Source organism: Pagrus pagrus (assembly GCF_965226575.1).
Source record: "Pagrus pagrus genome assembly, chromosome: 15".
NCBI lineage: Eukaryota > Metazoa > Chordata > Actinopteri > Spariformes > Sparidae > Pagrus > Pagrus pagrus.
Window position 1 is genome coordinate 31,009,388 of NC_140199.1, and position 14,712 is coordinate 31,024,099.

General features: G+C 43.8%; 1 protein-coding gene across 1 annotated transcript; it reads left to right on the top strand.

The window, feature by feature from the left end:
* The first annotated feature begins 11,532 nt into the window (after positions 1-11,532).
* LOC311270751 (ladderlectin-like) lies at positions 11,533-14,712 on the top strand. Its single transcript, XM_084375887.1, has 7 exons — positions 11,533-11,569; positions 11,677-11,708; positions 12,586-12,660; positions 13,351-13,442; positions 13,777-13,902; positions 14,017-14,116; positions 14,583-14,712. The coding sequence occupies exons 3-7, from the start codon at positions 12,588-12,590 to the stop codon at positions 14,651-14,653; spliced, it is 462 nt and encodes a 153-aa protein (XP_084232013.1). The 5' UTR covers positions 11,533-11,569; positions 11,677-11,708; positions 12,586-12,587; the 3' UTR covers positions 14,654-14,712.

The following is a 14,712-nucleotide window of genomic DNA, read 5'->3' on the forward strand; positions in this document are numbered from 1 at the left end:
ATTTTAAAAACACACCGGCAGCAGCGCCTACTGATCTGAGACATGTCACGTGAGTTACTGTAAATGCTGTGTGGAAAACCAGCTGTGGTCTGTGATTGAGGTGCAGACGGGTGAGTTTGGAGCTGATGAGAGGATCGCGCTGACGACTGTTTCGTTACATTTTTCTCATTGAAAAACTATACAACTGGCATTTAGATGATGTTCTGCATAAAAAAACAAGTGAAATAATAACAATTCGGTTTTAGTAATCAACCGCTTATAGTGATCAAATGTACTCTGGACCAACGTGATCACTATAAGCGGTTTCCACTGTAGTAGTTAAAAAACATATAATATTTTTTATTAATACATAAATACACCCCTGGAGTGTTTCATACTTTATACTTTACTGTGTATGACTTTCCTTATGTTTTATGCCAACTGGGTTGAGCATTGCTGTGATTTGTAGCCCAAAACACGTTGTTTGGAGACTTTGTTAGTGAAGCTAACCTAGCTTGAATGTTGTTTTCATTTCACGTGTTCAGATTCCGATTGTCCCGACCGAGACTGACTTTATCCCATGCCGATGCTATTTTGTCTGCTGTGTTGCAGGTAATGTACTGTATATTTTTATGTTATTTTCAAGAGGGTTTTATTGAAAACTATGCCTGTGTGAACTGTTTTTCTTTACACGTTCAGTTAAATGGCTCATTCATTTACTAGCTTTGGATTTAGTGTGTATGCCACATCTGAACTGTGTATTTATCTCATGTTGAATGTGTTCTTCAGTTTAAAGCCATATAATGGATTATGTAGGGGGTTTAGTATGTTTTATAGACCAAAATACACTATACGATCACTGTAATATATATATTTTTTGTTTCTGTTTTATATAACCAGAATTGGTTATTTTTTGTTGTTTGCTGAGCTGAACACAGAGGAGAGAGGACCTTGCTATGATTCCGATTGTCCCGACCGAGACTGACTTTAACCCATGCCGATGCTATTTTGTCTGCTGTGTTGCTGGAAAATAAACCCCTTGTAATCCACTTGACTGTCGCCTGTCATGTAAGAAGCCATGGTAGTGTGGAGCTGCATTAACAGAAAAAAAGGGACCTGTCACATTGGTGCCGTGACTCGTTGATTTGGAGCTTCGTCTTCACTCCGGCCCGGGACCACCTTATTGGACGGCTTCTACTTTGTGCTTTCAGGTGGACAGTGTTTCAGTCGGGATATGGTGTAACTGGTGCACCTTATTCCTCAGCCAGTCTTCTTGTGTTATTATATGCTTTTCTGTTTTGCTCTTGTTTAAAGTGATTTTGTCAAGTGTAATTTAACAATGAGCTACATACAAGGGAATGTTAGTACACCCTTTATTCAGAGTGTTGGTAGAGGGAGGGGTAGAGGTATGGTGTTGCAGTTTGACAGTCCTGTTCAGGGGGGTGATGTTCATGTGGTGGGAGATAGACAGGTTCTAGCTGGGGCTTCTGCAGTCAGTAGAGACAGGGTTCCTTCTCAGAGCCATCACACTGAACACACACCAAGCACACAGGTTTCTGCTACCCTCACACAAACCCCTATTCAACCTGCACATGATGTCGTCAGTCAGATGAGTGACGTGATTAAACTTGTTGGCCAGCAGGTGGCTGATCGCATAGTTGCACACCTGGGCCCAGCACATAGTACACCAACACCTAACACCCCAGTTGTGCATGATGCACCCACCAACATGTCCGCACATAACATGGACCTGTCACAAGTCCAACTGGTGCCTCAAAGGAAGGTGAAAGAGCCTCCGACTTTCAAAGGTGATGACACTGACGCTGTGGATGTGCACCGATGGGAAGATCTGATGAAGAATTACATAAAGAGAGCGAACATCAGACCAGAGCAGCAGGCTGAGGAAATGCTCATTCACCTCAGAGGTCGAGCTAAAGATGTTGTGAAGTTTGGTTTGAGGAACAGTGGTATTGATGTGACTCTGAACCCAGATGCCATTTATACTCTCCTTCGTAAACATTTTGCTGCTGTCCCCTATTCACCTCTCCCCCTAGCAGACTTTTACACTACACTGCCAAGAGGTAATGAGGATGCGTACGACTACTGGCTGAGGCTCAACCAAGCTGCAGATGTCGCTGCTGACCGCCTCAAAGAACAAGGCAAAGAGCTACACTGCCCCAGTCTTGAAGTGACACGCATGTTTATCAAGAACTGTCCTTCCAAGGAGCTCGCCATGACTTTCAGGTCAAAAACAATTGATAAATGGACTGCAGTAGAGGTCCAGGATGTACTGGATGAGGACCACACCGAGAGAGGTTTGAGAGGTGCTGCTGCCTCCACTGTGAGTAGGAGGCCCAGTGAGAATGTATATGTGAATAAAGTTGAGATGCTTCACACTGCAGCACCTCCACCAGACTTTAGAGACTCTCCCAGACCCAGTAATCCCCCCACATCAGACTTGGCTGCTCTTGAACGTGTCATTACCATGCTGGAGAAAGTTCTGCTGGAGAAGTCTGCTCCAACCCAAACTAATACCTCCAGGCAGACTAGATCGAAAACCATCTAGGATTGAGGGTCTGAATAACCTGCCGTGTGCTGTCTGTGGCAACTCAACACATTCTGCACTCACTCAATGTCGAGACAAGAAACTCTGCTTTAAATGTTTCTCACCTGATCATTCCAGACACAGCTGTCGTGTGCAGTCTCCGTCCAATCCATCGGCGCAGGTGGAAAACTAGTGGATCTGTGCCCAGGGGAGGACGGTGCGGATCCTATTGATGTCCCTCCCATAAGTGATGTTGAGGATTTTGAGTTAGTGTTTGAGTCAGTCTGTTCCAGCATGCCCCCAAGTAAAACTGTCATGTTTCAAGGCACACACAGAATACAAAAGTCAGACAGCTTGTTCTACACCACTGTCACTGCAGCAGGTGTTTCATTGAAGGCGATGATCGACAGTGGCTCTACAGGATGCACGCTGAGTGAACCAGCTGTGGAGCGCCTCCTGCAGCATGATCCAGATGTGAGACAGTACTCTGCAGACGATGTTGTTATTATTGGATGTGCAGGTCATCAGGTCACGCCTTCAGCTGTATATGATGTGGAAGTTCAAGTGTATGATTGCAAAATGATTATTCCTATGTTTGTGGTGCCTGGACAGACTGATGATCTGATATTGGGCAGCAACGCCATAAAGAAATTTCTTCACTTAATGAGAAAGACTAACAGCTATTGGCGACTCATGTCTGAGCCCAGTAGTGTCACTGATGAAGACTGTCACCACTTCTTCTCTCTTCTTTCCAACACAGAGAGGTGGAGAGGTGTCAAAGTGCCTGCCAAGGTTGGCACACTGAAGTTGCAGCGTCTACAACCACGAAGTGAACATCTGGTGTGGGGCAAGCTTCCTGCTTCTGCACCGATGTCAGTTGGCAGCACAGTGGTCGTTGAACCAACCCAAGCAAGATGCAGACCCAGAAATGTTTTGGTTGGTAGGATTGTTACGCCTATGTGGGGCGATGGATGTCTGCCCATGAGAGTTATTAACCCCACCAATGAGCCCATCATGCTGAAAAGGAACATAAAATTGGCAGATGTGTTTCCCTGTGTTGCAGCTGAGGATCTGTCTCATCCTGACCACATCCAAGTTCACTCTCAATCTACTGCGGATGCTGTGACACCAAGGTCCAAGGAGGATGTCAGACGTGCGTTGGACAGGCTTGGTCTGTCTGATCTGGACTTGGATTCATGCGCCGTCTCTGACCTCTGGAGAGACAGGCTTCTCCAGATCATTGAGAGACATGAGTCAGTCTTCTCACGACACAAGATGGACTGTGGTGAGGCATCTAACTTTGTGCACAAGATACATCTAGTGGATGAGAGGCCGTTCCGGTTACCCTATCGCAGAGTGCCACCGAGCCACTATGAGAAGTTGAGAACAGCTCTCAATGAGATGGAAGAAAGAGGCATTATTCGCAAGTCATCCAGCGAGTATGCATCACCTCTCGTCCTGGTGTGGAAGAAAAATGGTGATCTGCACCTCTGCACAGACTTCAGATGGCTTAATGCTAGGACGGTGAAGGATGCGCATCCGCTGCCTCACCAGGCCGATGCTCTCGCTGCGCTCGGGGGAAATGTCTTCTTTTCCACCATGGACCTCACCTCCGGTTTTTATAATGTGCCTCTCCACGAGGACCATAAGAAGTATACTGCCTTCTCATCCCCGTTTGGCCTGCATGAATACAACCGGATGCCTCAGGGTCTGTCGAACAGCCCGGGTACATTCATGCGTATGATGCTCTCTATTTTTGGAGATGAGAATTTCACCAGCCTCTTGTGCTACTTGGATGATCTCATGGTCTTCGGGCCGACTGAACAGATAGCACTTGAGCGCTTGGAGATGGTGTTATCTCGCTTGAAGAACCATAACCTCAAGTTGGCACCGAAAAAGTGTCACTTCTTGCGAAGAACCGTGAAGTTTCTTGGACATGTCATCTCTGGGTCAGGCGTGCAGACAGACCCTGGAAAGGTTGAAGCCATTACCCAAGTACAGGTGTCTGATCTGATGGACAGCGATGGTGTCACGCCTTCACAGAAGAAGCTTCGGTAGTTCTTGGGGATGGTGCTGTACGATCAGCATTTCATAGAAGATTGTTCCACTAAAGCCAGGCCCCTTTTCAAGCTACTCTCAGAACAAAAGACTGGGGGAAAATCCCGGCGCAGGAGGATGCCTAAGAAAAAGCTCTCTAGTCAAGTGAAGCTCTCGGCAGATGACTGGACATCTGAGTGTCAGGATGCTTTTAACATCTTGAAAAATGATCTGTCTCTCAGTGTGACCCTGGCTCATCCTGATTTCAAGAAGCCCTTCATTCTTGCTGTGGACGCCTCATTTGATGGGATTGGAGCTGTACTTTCTCAGCTTCAACCTGACGAGAAAGTTGCCAGACCGGTCGCCTTCGCTAGCAGAACACTGTCAAAATCCCAGTTGAACTACCCAGCTCACAGACTCGAGTTCCTTGCCTTAAAGTGGGCCATATGTGACAAGTTTTCCCATTGGCTCAAAGGAAGACATTTCACTGCATGGTCTGATAACAACCCTTTGACCTACATCCTAACGAAGCCCAGACTGGATGCCTGTGAACAAAGGTGGGTGGCGAAGCTAGCAGCATATGACTTTGACCTGAAGTATGTTCCAGGGACCAAGAACACCATTGCCGACGCCCTGAGCCGCGAACCCTTCGTCCAGTCCAGCATAGGTCGTCGGCTGATAAAGGAACCCTACCTGTCTTTGTTGGATGAAGTCAATGGCGTTGTGACTGGGACAGTGCAGGACGCCTTCCGACTAACCACCAACTGCCAGGCTGTTGAGGCTGCTGGTGACTCAGCAGAGGGGGATCTTAGTCCGGTGCGGGATGCCTGCCTGCTGCCTGGTGGCACCATCTGTGCTGAAGAGGTGTCAGCCATCTTGGACGCCCATCGCACTGGTGGTGTCTCTCGTCTGTCCGGTGCAAGTCCATCCTTGCTGCAGTTACCTGAGGAAGACCCATCCATTGTCATTCGACGCAGTCAGTTGCACAACATGCAGCAACAAGATGCTACCATTAACAGAGTGCTCTTCTATGTTCGGCGACATAGGAAACCCAATGCACATGAAAGGGCAGCTGAGTCAAGTTGTGTTCTCCGGCTTTTGAAGCACTGGGAGAGATTGAAGGTGCATAATGGGATTCTCTACAGAGTGAAGCGGGACCGCCACATGAATAGGAAGATCTTTCAGGTTGTCATACCTGAGTCTCTGAAACATCAAGTCCTGCAGGGTGTTCATGATGCAGCCGGTCACCAGGGCCGTTCGAGAACCCTCTCTCTGGCCAGTGAGACATTCTTCTGGACAGGCATGGATAAAGATGTGGTGGCACATGTGAAGCACTGCCAGAGGTGCATCCTAGGGAAAACTCCTGAACCGGCTGCCAGGGCTCCTCTTGAGAGCATCCGCACCTCAGCTCCTATGGAGCTAGTCTGCATTGATTTTTGGACAGCAGAGTCTGGTGACAAGAAGACCACTGATGTTCTTGTGGTAACGGACCATTTCTCGAAGCTAGCATTGGCTTTTCCCTGTAGTAACCAATCTGCGAAGCAGGTTGCCCGCTGTTTATGGGACAAATTCTTCTGCATCTATGGGTTTCCCAAATGAATCCACTCTGATCAGGGGGCTAATTTTGAGAGCAGGCTCATCAGGGATCTTCTTGAGATGGCAGGTGTGCATAAGTCCCACACAACTCCGTATCACCCCATGGGTAATGGTATCACGGAGAGGTTCAACAGGACTCTTGGTGGCATGATAAGAACTCTTTCTCCAAAGTACAAGTGTAAGTGGCCGCAGATGCTACAGATGTTGACCTTCTGCTATAACTGCACAGTGCACGAGACCACAGGCTTTGCGCCATTCTACCTGATGTTTGGGCGGATTCCACGCTTACCCATCGACATCATGTTCCATCATGTCCTAGAGAATGACAGCGTTGTCAGCCACCATGAGTTTGTGAACCATCTGAGGAGGGATCTTTCTGAGGCCGCTCAGATTGCTCAGCAGCATGCCCGTGATGAGCAAGACCGTCACGCTGACATCTACAATCGCAAAGTCAAAGGGTTGCCACTGACTGTGGGTGACAGAGTGCTGCTGGCCAATCGGGGTGAGGAAGGCAAGAAGAAAGTTTCAGACCGGTGGGATTCAACCCCTTTTGATGTGGTGTCAGTGAGGCCTGGAATAAACGTGTATAGGATCCAGGATGCTGTTACAGGAAAGGAGAAGGTTGTGCACAGAAACATGCTGCTGCCTGTGGGCTTCCTGTCGTTCCCTGAGCCAGCTGGCTCCCAAGCAGTCTCTGGTGAGTCACGGTCGGCTGTGCCAGGTGGAAGTGGCCAGAGTTCTGTCGTGGATAATCAGGAGGTTGCTCAATTGCGCACTATGGATTGGCTCATGCAGTCTCCGGTCCAAGTTGAAGAAGAGATGGAGAGTGTCTCAGATGATAGCGACCTCAGCAACACCTCCCTTGTGCTTGCTGTGGATACAGGCCAGTCAGAGGAGCCGCCGAACTGTGCTGCTGCTGATGTTGAGCATCTGATGCCTCCCACCATTCGTGCATATAACTCATCATCAGGCTCAGTGCGCGACACAGGACACTTACCTACTGATATACCTACTGCTTTAAGTGACTCCCTCAGTCCAGATGAGGTTGAGTTAGAAGAGGTAGTGTGCACACATCCAGTGACACACAGTACACAGGCCCCTTCACTTTTCTCGAGGTATGGGAGAACCGTTAAGCATCCAAATAGGCTTATTTGTGAGATGTTGGGCCAGAGATTTGTGAAGGATACTGACCCTCTTTTGGGGTCTGCTTTCGGTGCCGTTGCAGCTGATGTGTGCATGTCAATCTGTGTGTAGATCAACCATTGTGGTTTCTGTGACAAGTAGTCATTTGAATTTATTTTCTTTCATTTCATGGGTTCAATGTGGTTTGAGATGTGTGTAGTTCTCTACACTCATATAGCATAGATATGTACAAGGTTATGAGATGTAAACAGCATCTCTGTTTGTCTGTGATACGTACAGGTTGTGGTACCACCCTGTGCTTACACACTTCTTAATGAAGAATTTCTGACATTGACTTTTTTTATGTACATCACTGCTCAAGATACACAAAGTTTTTTTTCTTATCTGCTCTGAATCCATTATTGGCATGCCTGTGTTTTGTTTATATTTTTTTTTTATCTCTTAGTGTTGCCCCTATTTTGCATAATTTAAGGGGGGTGTATGTAACGGAGTAGATGTGTCCATATTAAATTGTGGCAAAACAGTCGCAACACCGCCACCTACTGACATAGTGGGGGAGGGGCATGGGAACAACACAGAGGAGAGAGGACCTTGCTATGGTAAGACGTGCTCTCGCACGGTCCAAGACAACTATTAATTTTCTGGAGTGTTTCATACTTTACTGTGTATGACTTTCGTTATGTTTTATGCCAACTGGGTTGAACATTGCTGTGATTTGTAGCCCAAAACACGTTGTTTGGAGGCTTTGTTAGTGAAGCTAACCTAGCTTGAATGTTGTTTTCATTTCACGTGTTCAGATTCCGATTGTCCCGACCGAGACTGACTTTAACCCATGCCGATGCTATTTTGTCTGCTGTGTTGCAGGTAATGTACTGTATATTTTTATGTTATTTTCAAGAGGGTTTTATTGAAAACTATGCCTGTGTGAACTGTTTTTCTTTACACGTTCAGTTAAATTGCTTGCTTCATTTACTAGCTTTGGATTTAGTGTGTATGCCACATCTGAACTGTGTATTTATCTCATGTTGAATGTGTTCTTCAGTTTAAAGCCATATAATGGATTATGTAGGGGGTTTAGTATGTTTTATAGACCAAAATACACTATACGATCACTGTAATATATATATTTTTTTGTTTCTGTTTTATATAACCAGAATTGGTTATTTTTTGTTGTTTGCTGAGCTGAACACAGAGGAGAGAGGACCTTGCTATGATTCTGATTGTCCCGACCGAGACTGACTTTAACCCATGCCGATGCTATTTTGTCTGCTGTGTTGCAGGAAAATAAACCCCTTGTAATCCACTTGACTGTTGCCTGTCATGTATGAAGCCACGGTAGTGTGGAGCTGCATTAACAGAAAAAAAGGGACCTGTCACACATATATATATAAACATAACATAACAGACCGAATGGATTAACCAGCAAAATCATGTCCTGGGGAGACTGGTAGAGTGGGTACATTTCCACCAAAATATGCTAATAAAACCATTACAGCAAGCAGTCATCAGTGTAGATGCTGGCTCAACTGAAATCACATTAGTTAATTATCACACAAAACTCTGTTAATTCATAAATGGCTATAAACTCCTGAGCAAAGGACTATAAAAGTTTATGTCATTTGCTTAAGATGGTATTATGTAGGTGTCTTGCTCCCTTGATTGAGGCAGTGATGTCAGGTACGTACTTCTGTTAGATTATATTGAGAATTCCAGGAACAATAAACTGACATTGGACTTTATTTATTTCACTATGACTCTTCAGATGTGGACTCAGAAACTTAACACAGAAACTAATTATTGATGGAATGGCCATGGGCCAAAACTGATGACCTTCATTCAAGGCAACGACATTATGAGGAAACAGTTTGAAACCTGCAGAGCTAATATTAATAACTGATCAATCAGCATATTTGCTGAGTGTCTCTTCAGTGCTTGACACGTTTACAAGCACACATACTGTAACTGCTTATCTAGCCCAGTATCAGTGTTTTAAACCAACAACAACAACGACAACAAGGAAGTTGTATGTGCAATTTCTTCTGTCTAGAAACAGATCAGAGTACAGGTTAATGGTTTTATATGCGCGCTTCCCACACAAAGGGCTGAGTCACTGACAGACATAACTATTGATGGAATAGCCATGCTATTCCTTCCGGAATGGCATGGCCAAAACAGATGACCGTCATTCAAGGCAAAAACATTATGAGGAAACAGTTTGAAACCTGCAGAGCTAATATTAATAACTTATCAATCAGCATATTTGCTGATCGTCTCTTCAGTGCTTGACAACCTGCTTTGTTTAAGGTGATTAAATATTGATGAAGTGTTTTCAATGAGTAAAGAATCCTTAGCACGTGAACATTTCGTCAGAAAGTAAAACAAGAACCCAGTTTCATGAGCAGTTAGTATATTCGCAGAAATGCAGTACTAAAAGACAAAGTCAGTGTTTTTCTGTATTTTTCTTATTGTCATAAGACCAAAACCAACAAGGACTGTATCTTACTAACACGTATTGTGTGTATCAAAGCCTGAAATAGAAAACCTGCATTTATTCATGTTTTTATATCAACAAAGGATCAAATGATGATAAAAATCAGTTGATTGTAGTGAGAATACCTGTTTTAGGCTCTTTCAGCTCAGTGTTTTGGTTTGTTCTGATCAGTCTCTCGGCTCTCATCAAACTTGTTTCCAGCAACAGCAGGCAGCTGTTTTCAGCGAAAACACTCTAAAATCTCACTGTATGCTACCTGCTCAGCAGCAAACAGCTGACCAACACACTTAAGGGCTGTCCACACGAATAAATCATTTCAAAAATCATTCTTACTCCAGTGGATGGCAAAGTCCACACCTAGCCCAGCCTCATCAGAAAAACAACCATTTAGGTCAACCCTGAATGCAGCTTATTATGAACCATATTACGTTTCTTTTCAGGCAGCGACCTCTAGTGGCTGTAGTCATTTTTAGTAGCGAAGTAATATAAAGAGCGAGAAATTCCACAGGGAGGACGTTTGTGATGTTTGAGCCAAACAAGCACAGGACTTATGTAACTGAAGTTACATCAGTACCATAGTTATTTTAACCAAAACCGCAATGCTTTTCGAAACCTAACCAAATAATTTTCTTGCGTAAACTTAGGGAGTCACTAGCAATCGACATATCCAGTTGTTTAGGTATGAGGATGTGTTGTCCACATCACAACTATAACTCCATCGACAGTGTGGATTTATGTTGTCTATTTCATTCACTTTCAAAGCGATTTTACTTACTATAGAAACACTGACAACCAATCAAAACTCATCATGAATTTAAAGGGTGTCACAACGTATTCAATGCTATGTAACATAATATTAGGCTGCAAATTACATACAAAAAACAGAATTTTACATGAAACATACTGCCAAACAGTCTTCAGTGGTGATGGGTTCTCTGAATTTTCTTTTGTCTTTACTGAGGTCCTCTGTGATGATTGCCAGGATAGTTGATGTTAACTCATAAGAAAGTATGAACAAAACATGTTGCCAAAAGATGACAGCTCTTGTCACAGAGTAACTGATTTCTCCCAACTCCTCCCATCATTTCCTGAACCCATATCCATATCCCACCAGCCCTTCACATGTTTAACATCTCAACAATGCATTTGGCAGAAAAATGTGTCTAAAGCTTAAACACCCATCAGGATAATTTCAGGGTTCAGTGTTTTTCTCAGACATTTGACACAGAGAAAAGGTCAATGGTGTTTTAAGACAGCAGAGAATGCTGCTGAAAAAGTTCAGTTCATCTGTCTATTAAAATACATGTGCAGAACACACATCTGACACACATACTGTAACTGCTTAACTAGCCCAGTATCAGTGTTTTAAACCATTAACCTGACCTGAAACAACAACAACAAAGACAACAAGGACGTTGTATGTGCAATCTCTTCTGTCTGGAAACAGATCAGAGTACAGGTTAATGGTTTTATATGCACGCTTCCCACACAAAGGACTGAGTCATTGACATTGGCACGTTTTGCACAGGTGTGTGTATAAAAAGAGCTGGGCAGCCTCCTGTCATCACTGCATCACTGAGCTAATCCCTGAATATCATCATCATCATCATTTTTGCCTGACAGGTAAGACACCTGCTGTGTTTCTTTTCAGTCAGTTTTGCTCATGGTTTTGCTTTCTCTCTGCTCAATGTTCTTTTTCTCCACATAGAACAATCTGTTGATCATCAGCATGAAGACTGTCCTGGTCCTCTCCATTCTTCTCTGGGTTGCATCTGCAGGTCAGACTAACACACATACTCACACACACACACACACACACACACACACACACACACACACACACACACATACTCCACTTTAAATGACAGTGTTGTGTTTTTCCCAGAGCTCCAGCTGAAGACAAAGAAAAGGCTCCGGGTCAGTATTGAAGCTCTTTGCTTTAACACACACACACACACACACACACACAAACACACACATAGTGTGGGTGAACAGAGCAGGGCAATAAAGAATGACACAAGTAGCTTTTTCAATTGAAAATCTTAATGGATTGTTAAAGGACGTTTAGGACAGCTGGTGTGTTTTCTTGTTTTGAGTTGTGATGACCAGTCAGTCTGAGTAATTCAAGATCAACTCCTCCAGAATATGACAGTTGTGTGGGATTTGAACACAAAACTACAGCTCAGTGCAGTACATATTATGTATAAGAGCACCTATGCAGCACTATTGAAGAGAAATTCTGGCCACCAGATTAATGCTAATACTGGTGACCTGTCTGCTGAGAGGATTGACATTTGGTACCTGTTCCTTTAGGTTCTGTCAAGTCGGAGGTTCTTTGTGTACAAAGTGACTTTTGCACACTAAAAGTAAAAACTAATCCTCACAATTTGAAATTAAATGTCAAATTATGGAGTGGAGGAAAGCTGGAAGTGAAGCCTTATCATGAGAATAGGGATTGTGTTTGACCTGCAAAACTAATTTCCTTCAGTCTCAGCTGTACTTTGTTCATGCTAATTAGCTAATGTTAGCATGATTCTGTAACATGCTAAACTAAAAGGGTAAACATGGTAAATCTACCTGCTAAACTTAACATGTTAACATTGCCATTGTTGTCAGACAAACAAACAAATATGAAAGCTGGTAGCATGGCTGCAGACTCTTAGACTGGTTTTAACAGTCGGTGTGATTTAAATATGATATTAGCCAGACACTGTTGACTTTTGTGGCTGTGACTTACTGTAAAGTCAAATACTGTCAACTAAAAAGAGTTCTGATGAAGCTGGTGATGTTTCAGAGATGGAAGACAAGATGGCAGTGATGGGAGATGAAGTGCTTGTGCCGGAAGAGTCTGTCCCTGTTCCCAAAAATGGTAGAGGACACACATCACTTATAACAGTGTATTCTATGGCCGCTCACCGTCAACTAAACATAAAATACATATTTGAGTAATCAGTTACTCCCCAACTCTTCCATATTTTGTGTTATAGAAACAAGTTTAATTAGATGAAGCAAAAGTCTGCTCACAGTGGCAAGATTTAAGCTTATTGGCAACACATAAACATTTTGATAATGCAATATAATGTATGCATGGACAGTATCCATATGTACTACAGTACTTCATAGTGTGCATCTTGTTATATATATCTTTGAGGAGGCAGCAGCACCTGAATATGAGAACCACATGGGTTTTTATCGCTTGTCTTTCTTTATGTTACTTAATGAATGAGGTCACCATAACATCAACACCACCACTGAAGGGGTAATGAAAGCCAAACATCTTTCCCAAAATATCACAATGTCATGTAGAGTGTTCAACTGCAGTCATAGCAGTATGCTTACTGTGTTTGGTTATTAACAAAAACCTCCCTTGTTTGGCTCTACTGCTTAATGTTCTCCAAAGTATATCAGAGCCAGACAGGTGCTGGTTTCATTAGAGCAGCTGTTTCTGCTGTAAGAGGCTGTAAAATGTGAGATTAAAAAGGATCTGTTATCAGTGTATTTCCCTCAAAGTATTTTGTTGAAGTAAAGTCAATGCTCTCTCTATGCTTTCTCTCTGTAGCTCGTTTAAACTTCTGTCCAGATGGCTGGTTCAGCCATGGCTCTCGCTGCTTCATGTTCGTCAATACTCCCATGACCTGGTACAGTGCTGAGGTACGGCTTCTCTAACATTTGGTATAGTTATATTGGGCTATATAATGCTATAATAGCATCTGATAGACCCATGCTATTCATTCAGTCAGGCTGCTTTCGAACTTACCATCAGTACACATGATGAATGAACATGTTCTGCAACATAAAGCCTCTGGATGGTGATGGTATCTGTTAGTAGGTCAGTCACCATCAGTCCATGAAAAGATGAACTTGACATTCATATAGAAGCTCGAGTCATTTCCATGTGGAGGAGGAAAATGGAGACAGGAAGCACAGAGTGATCTTTGTGGATGTACAACTAACTACTGTTTATGTCATTTCCTGTGTCCATCAGGAGCACTGCAACAGTCAGGGTGCCCACCTGGCCTCAGTCACCAGCCCCAGAGAGTACAGCTTCCTCCAGCAGATCACACAGACAGCTGGTCAGAGCATCGCATGGCTGGGAGGCTTCAACCTGCAGGTGCGAATTTATGAAGAAATACTAGTCCAGGTCAAGGCCAGGACCTGGTCCAAAGGACTCTAGACTCACACATGAGAGCAGCACTTCCTTACACTCATGCTTTTTGTTCCTCAGGGCCGGTGGATGTGGATCGACCGTGAAGGTTTCTATTACACCAACTGGTACTCCTCCTCCTCTTCCAGCAGCTACCCCTGCATCCACTTACGCACCAACTGTAAGTCCGCCTGTTAGCTTTGACTGGAGAGCTCCATTAGCTTCACTTTGATCTTTATTTTCTCTCAGGAAAATGACATGAAGAAAATATCCTCAGCTAATGTGTTAGTTCAGATCCATTTACTACACAGCTGTCTGCCTGGTTCTTGAAGGCAACATCATACATAATCAATTTTTTTGTCAAATGTGAGTGTTAATTGAATATTTTTTCTGTCCCAGTTTTAATCAGCATGGCTGTTTACATTATGCTGTAACTCAGAGAGTGGATATGTCTTTATGTATGTCTTCATGGAAGACCATGCCCAGAACAGTGTGAACGTGACATTCATTTGTTCTTCAGGGACACTTTTATTGGTCTGACTGCTGATTTACTCAATTTTCTGTACCAATGAACACTATGGTGACTCATTTGTCAACTCAAATCATAAATTAAGAGTTAGTGTTGTTATTTTTCTCTTCTTTTTTAGATGGATGGGGTAACACCAGGTGCAGCACCTCTTATCGCTTCATCTGCTCCAAGAACCCGTTTGGTTGTTAACACACATACTAAACATCGAGGATGGATCAGCTTGGATGTTTTTTTCTGTTTAAAGTCAA

Excerpts from the sequence above, each read along its gene's own strand:
- LOC311270751 (XM_084375887.1), top strand. The coding sequence starts at position 12,588 with ATGGAAGACAAGATGGCAGTGATGGGAGATGAAGTGCTTGTGCCGGAA. Across the intron at positions 12,661-13,350 it reads TGTCCCTGTTCCCAAAAATG|CTCGTTTAAACTTCTGTCCA; the intron begins GTAGAGGACACA and ends TTCTCTCTGTAG. Across the intron at positions 13,443-13,776 it reads TGACCTGGTACAGTGCTGAG|GAGCACTGCAACAGTCAGGG; the intron begins GTACGGCTTCTC and ends TGTGTCCATCAG.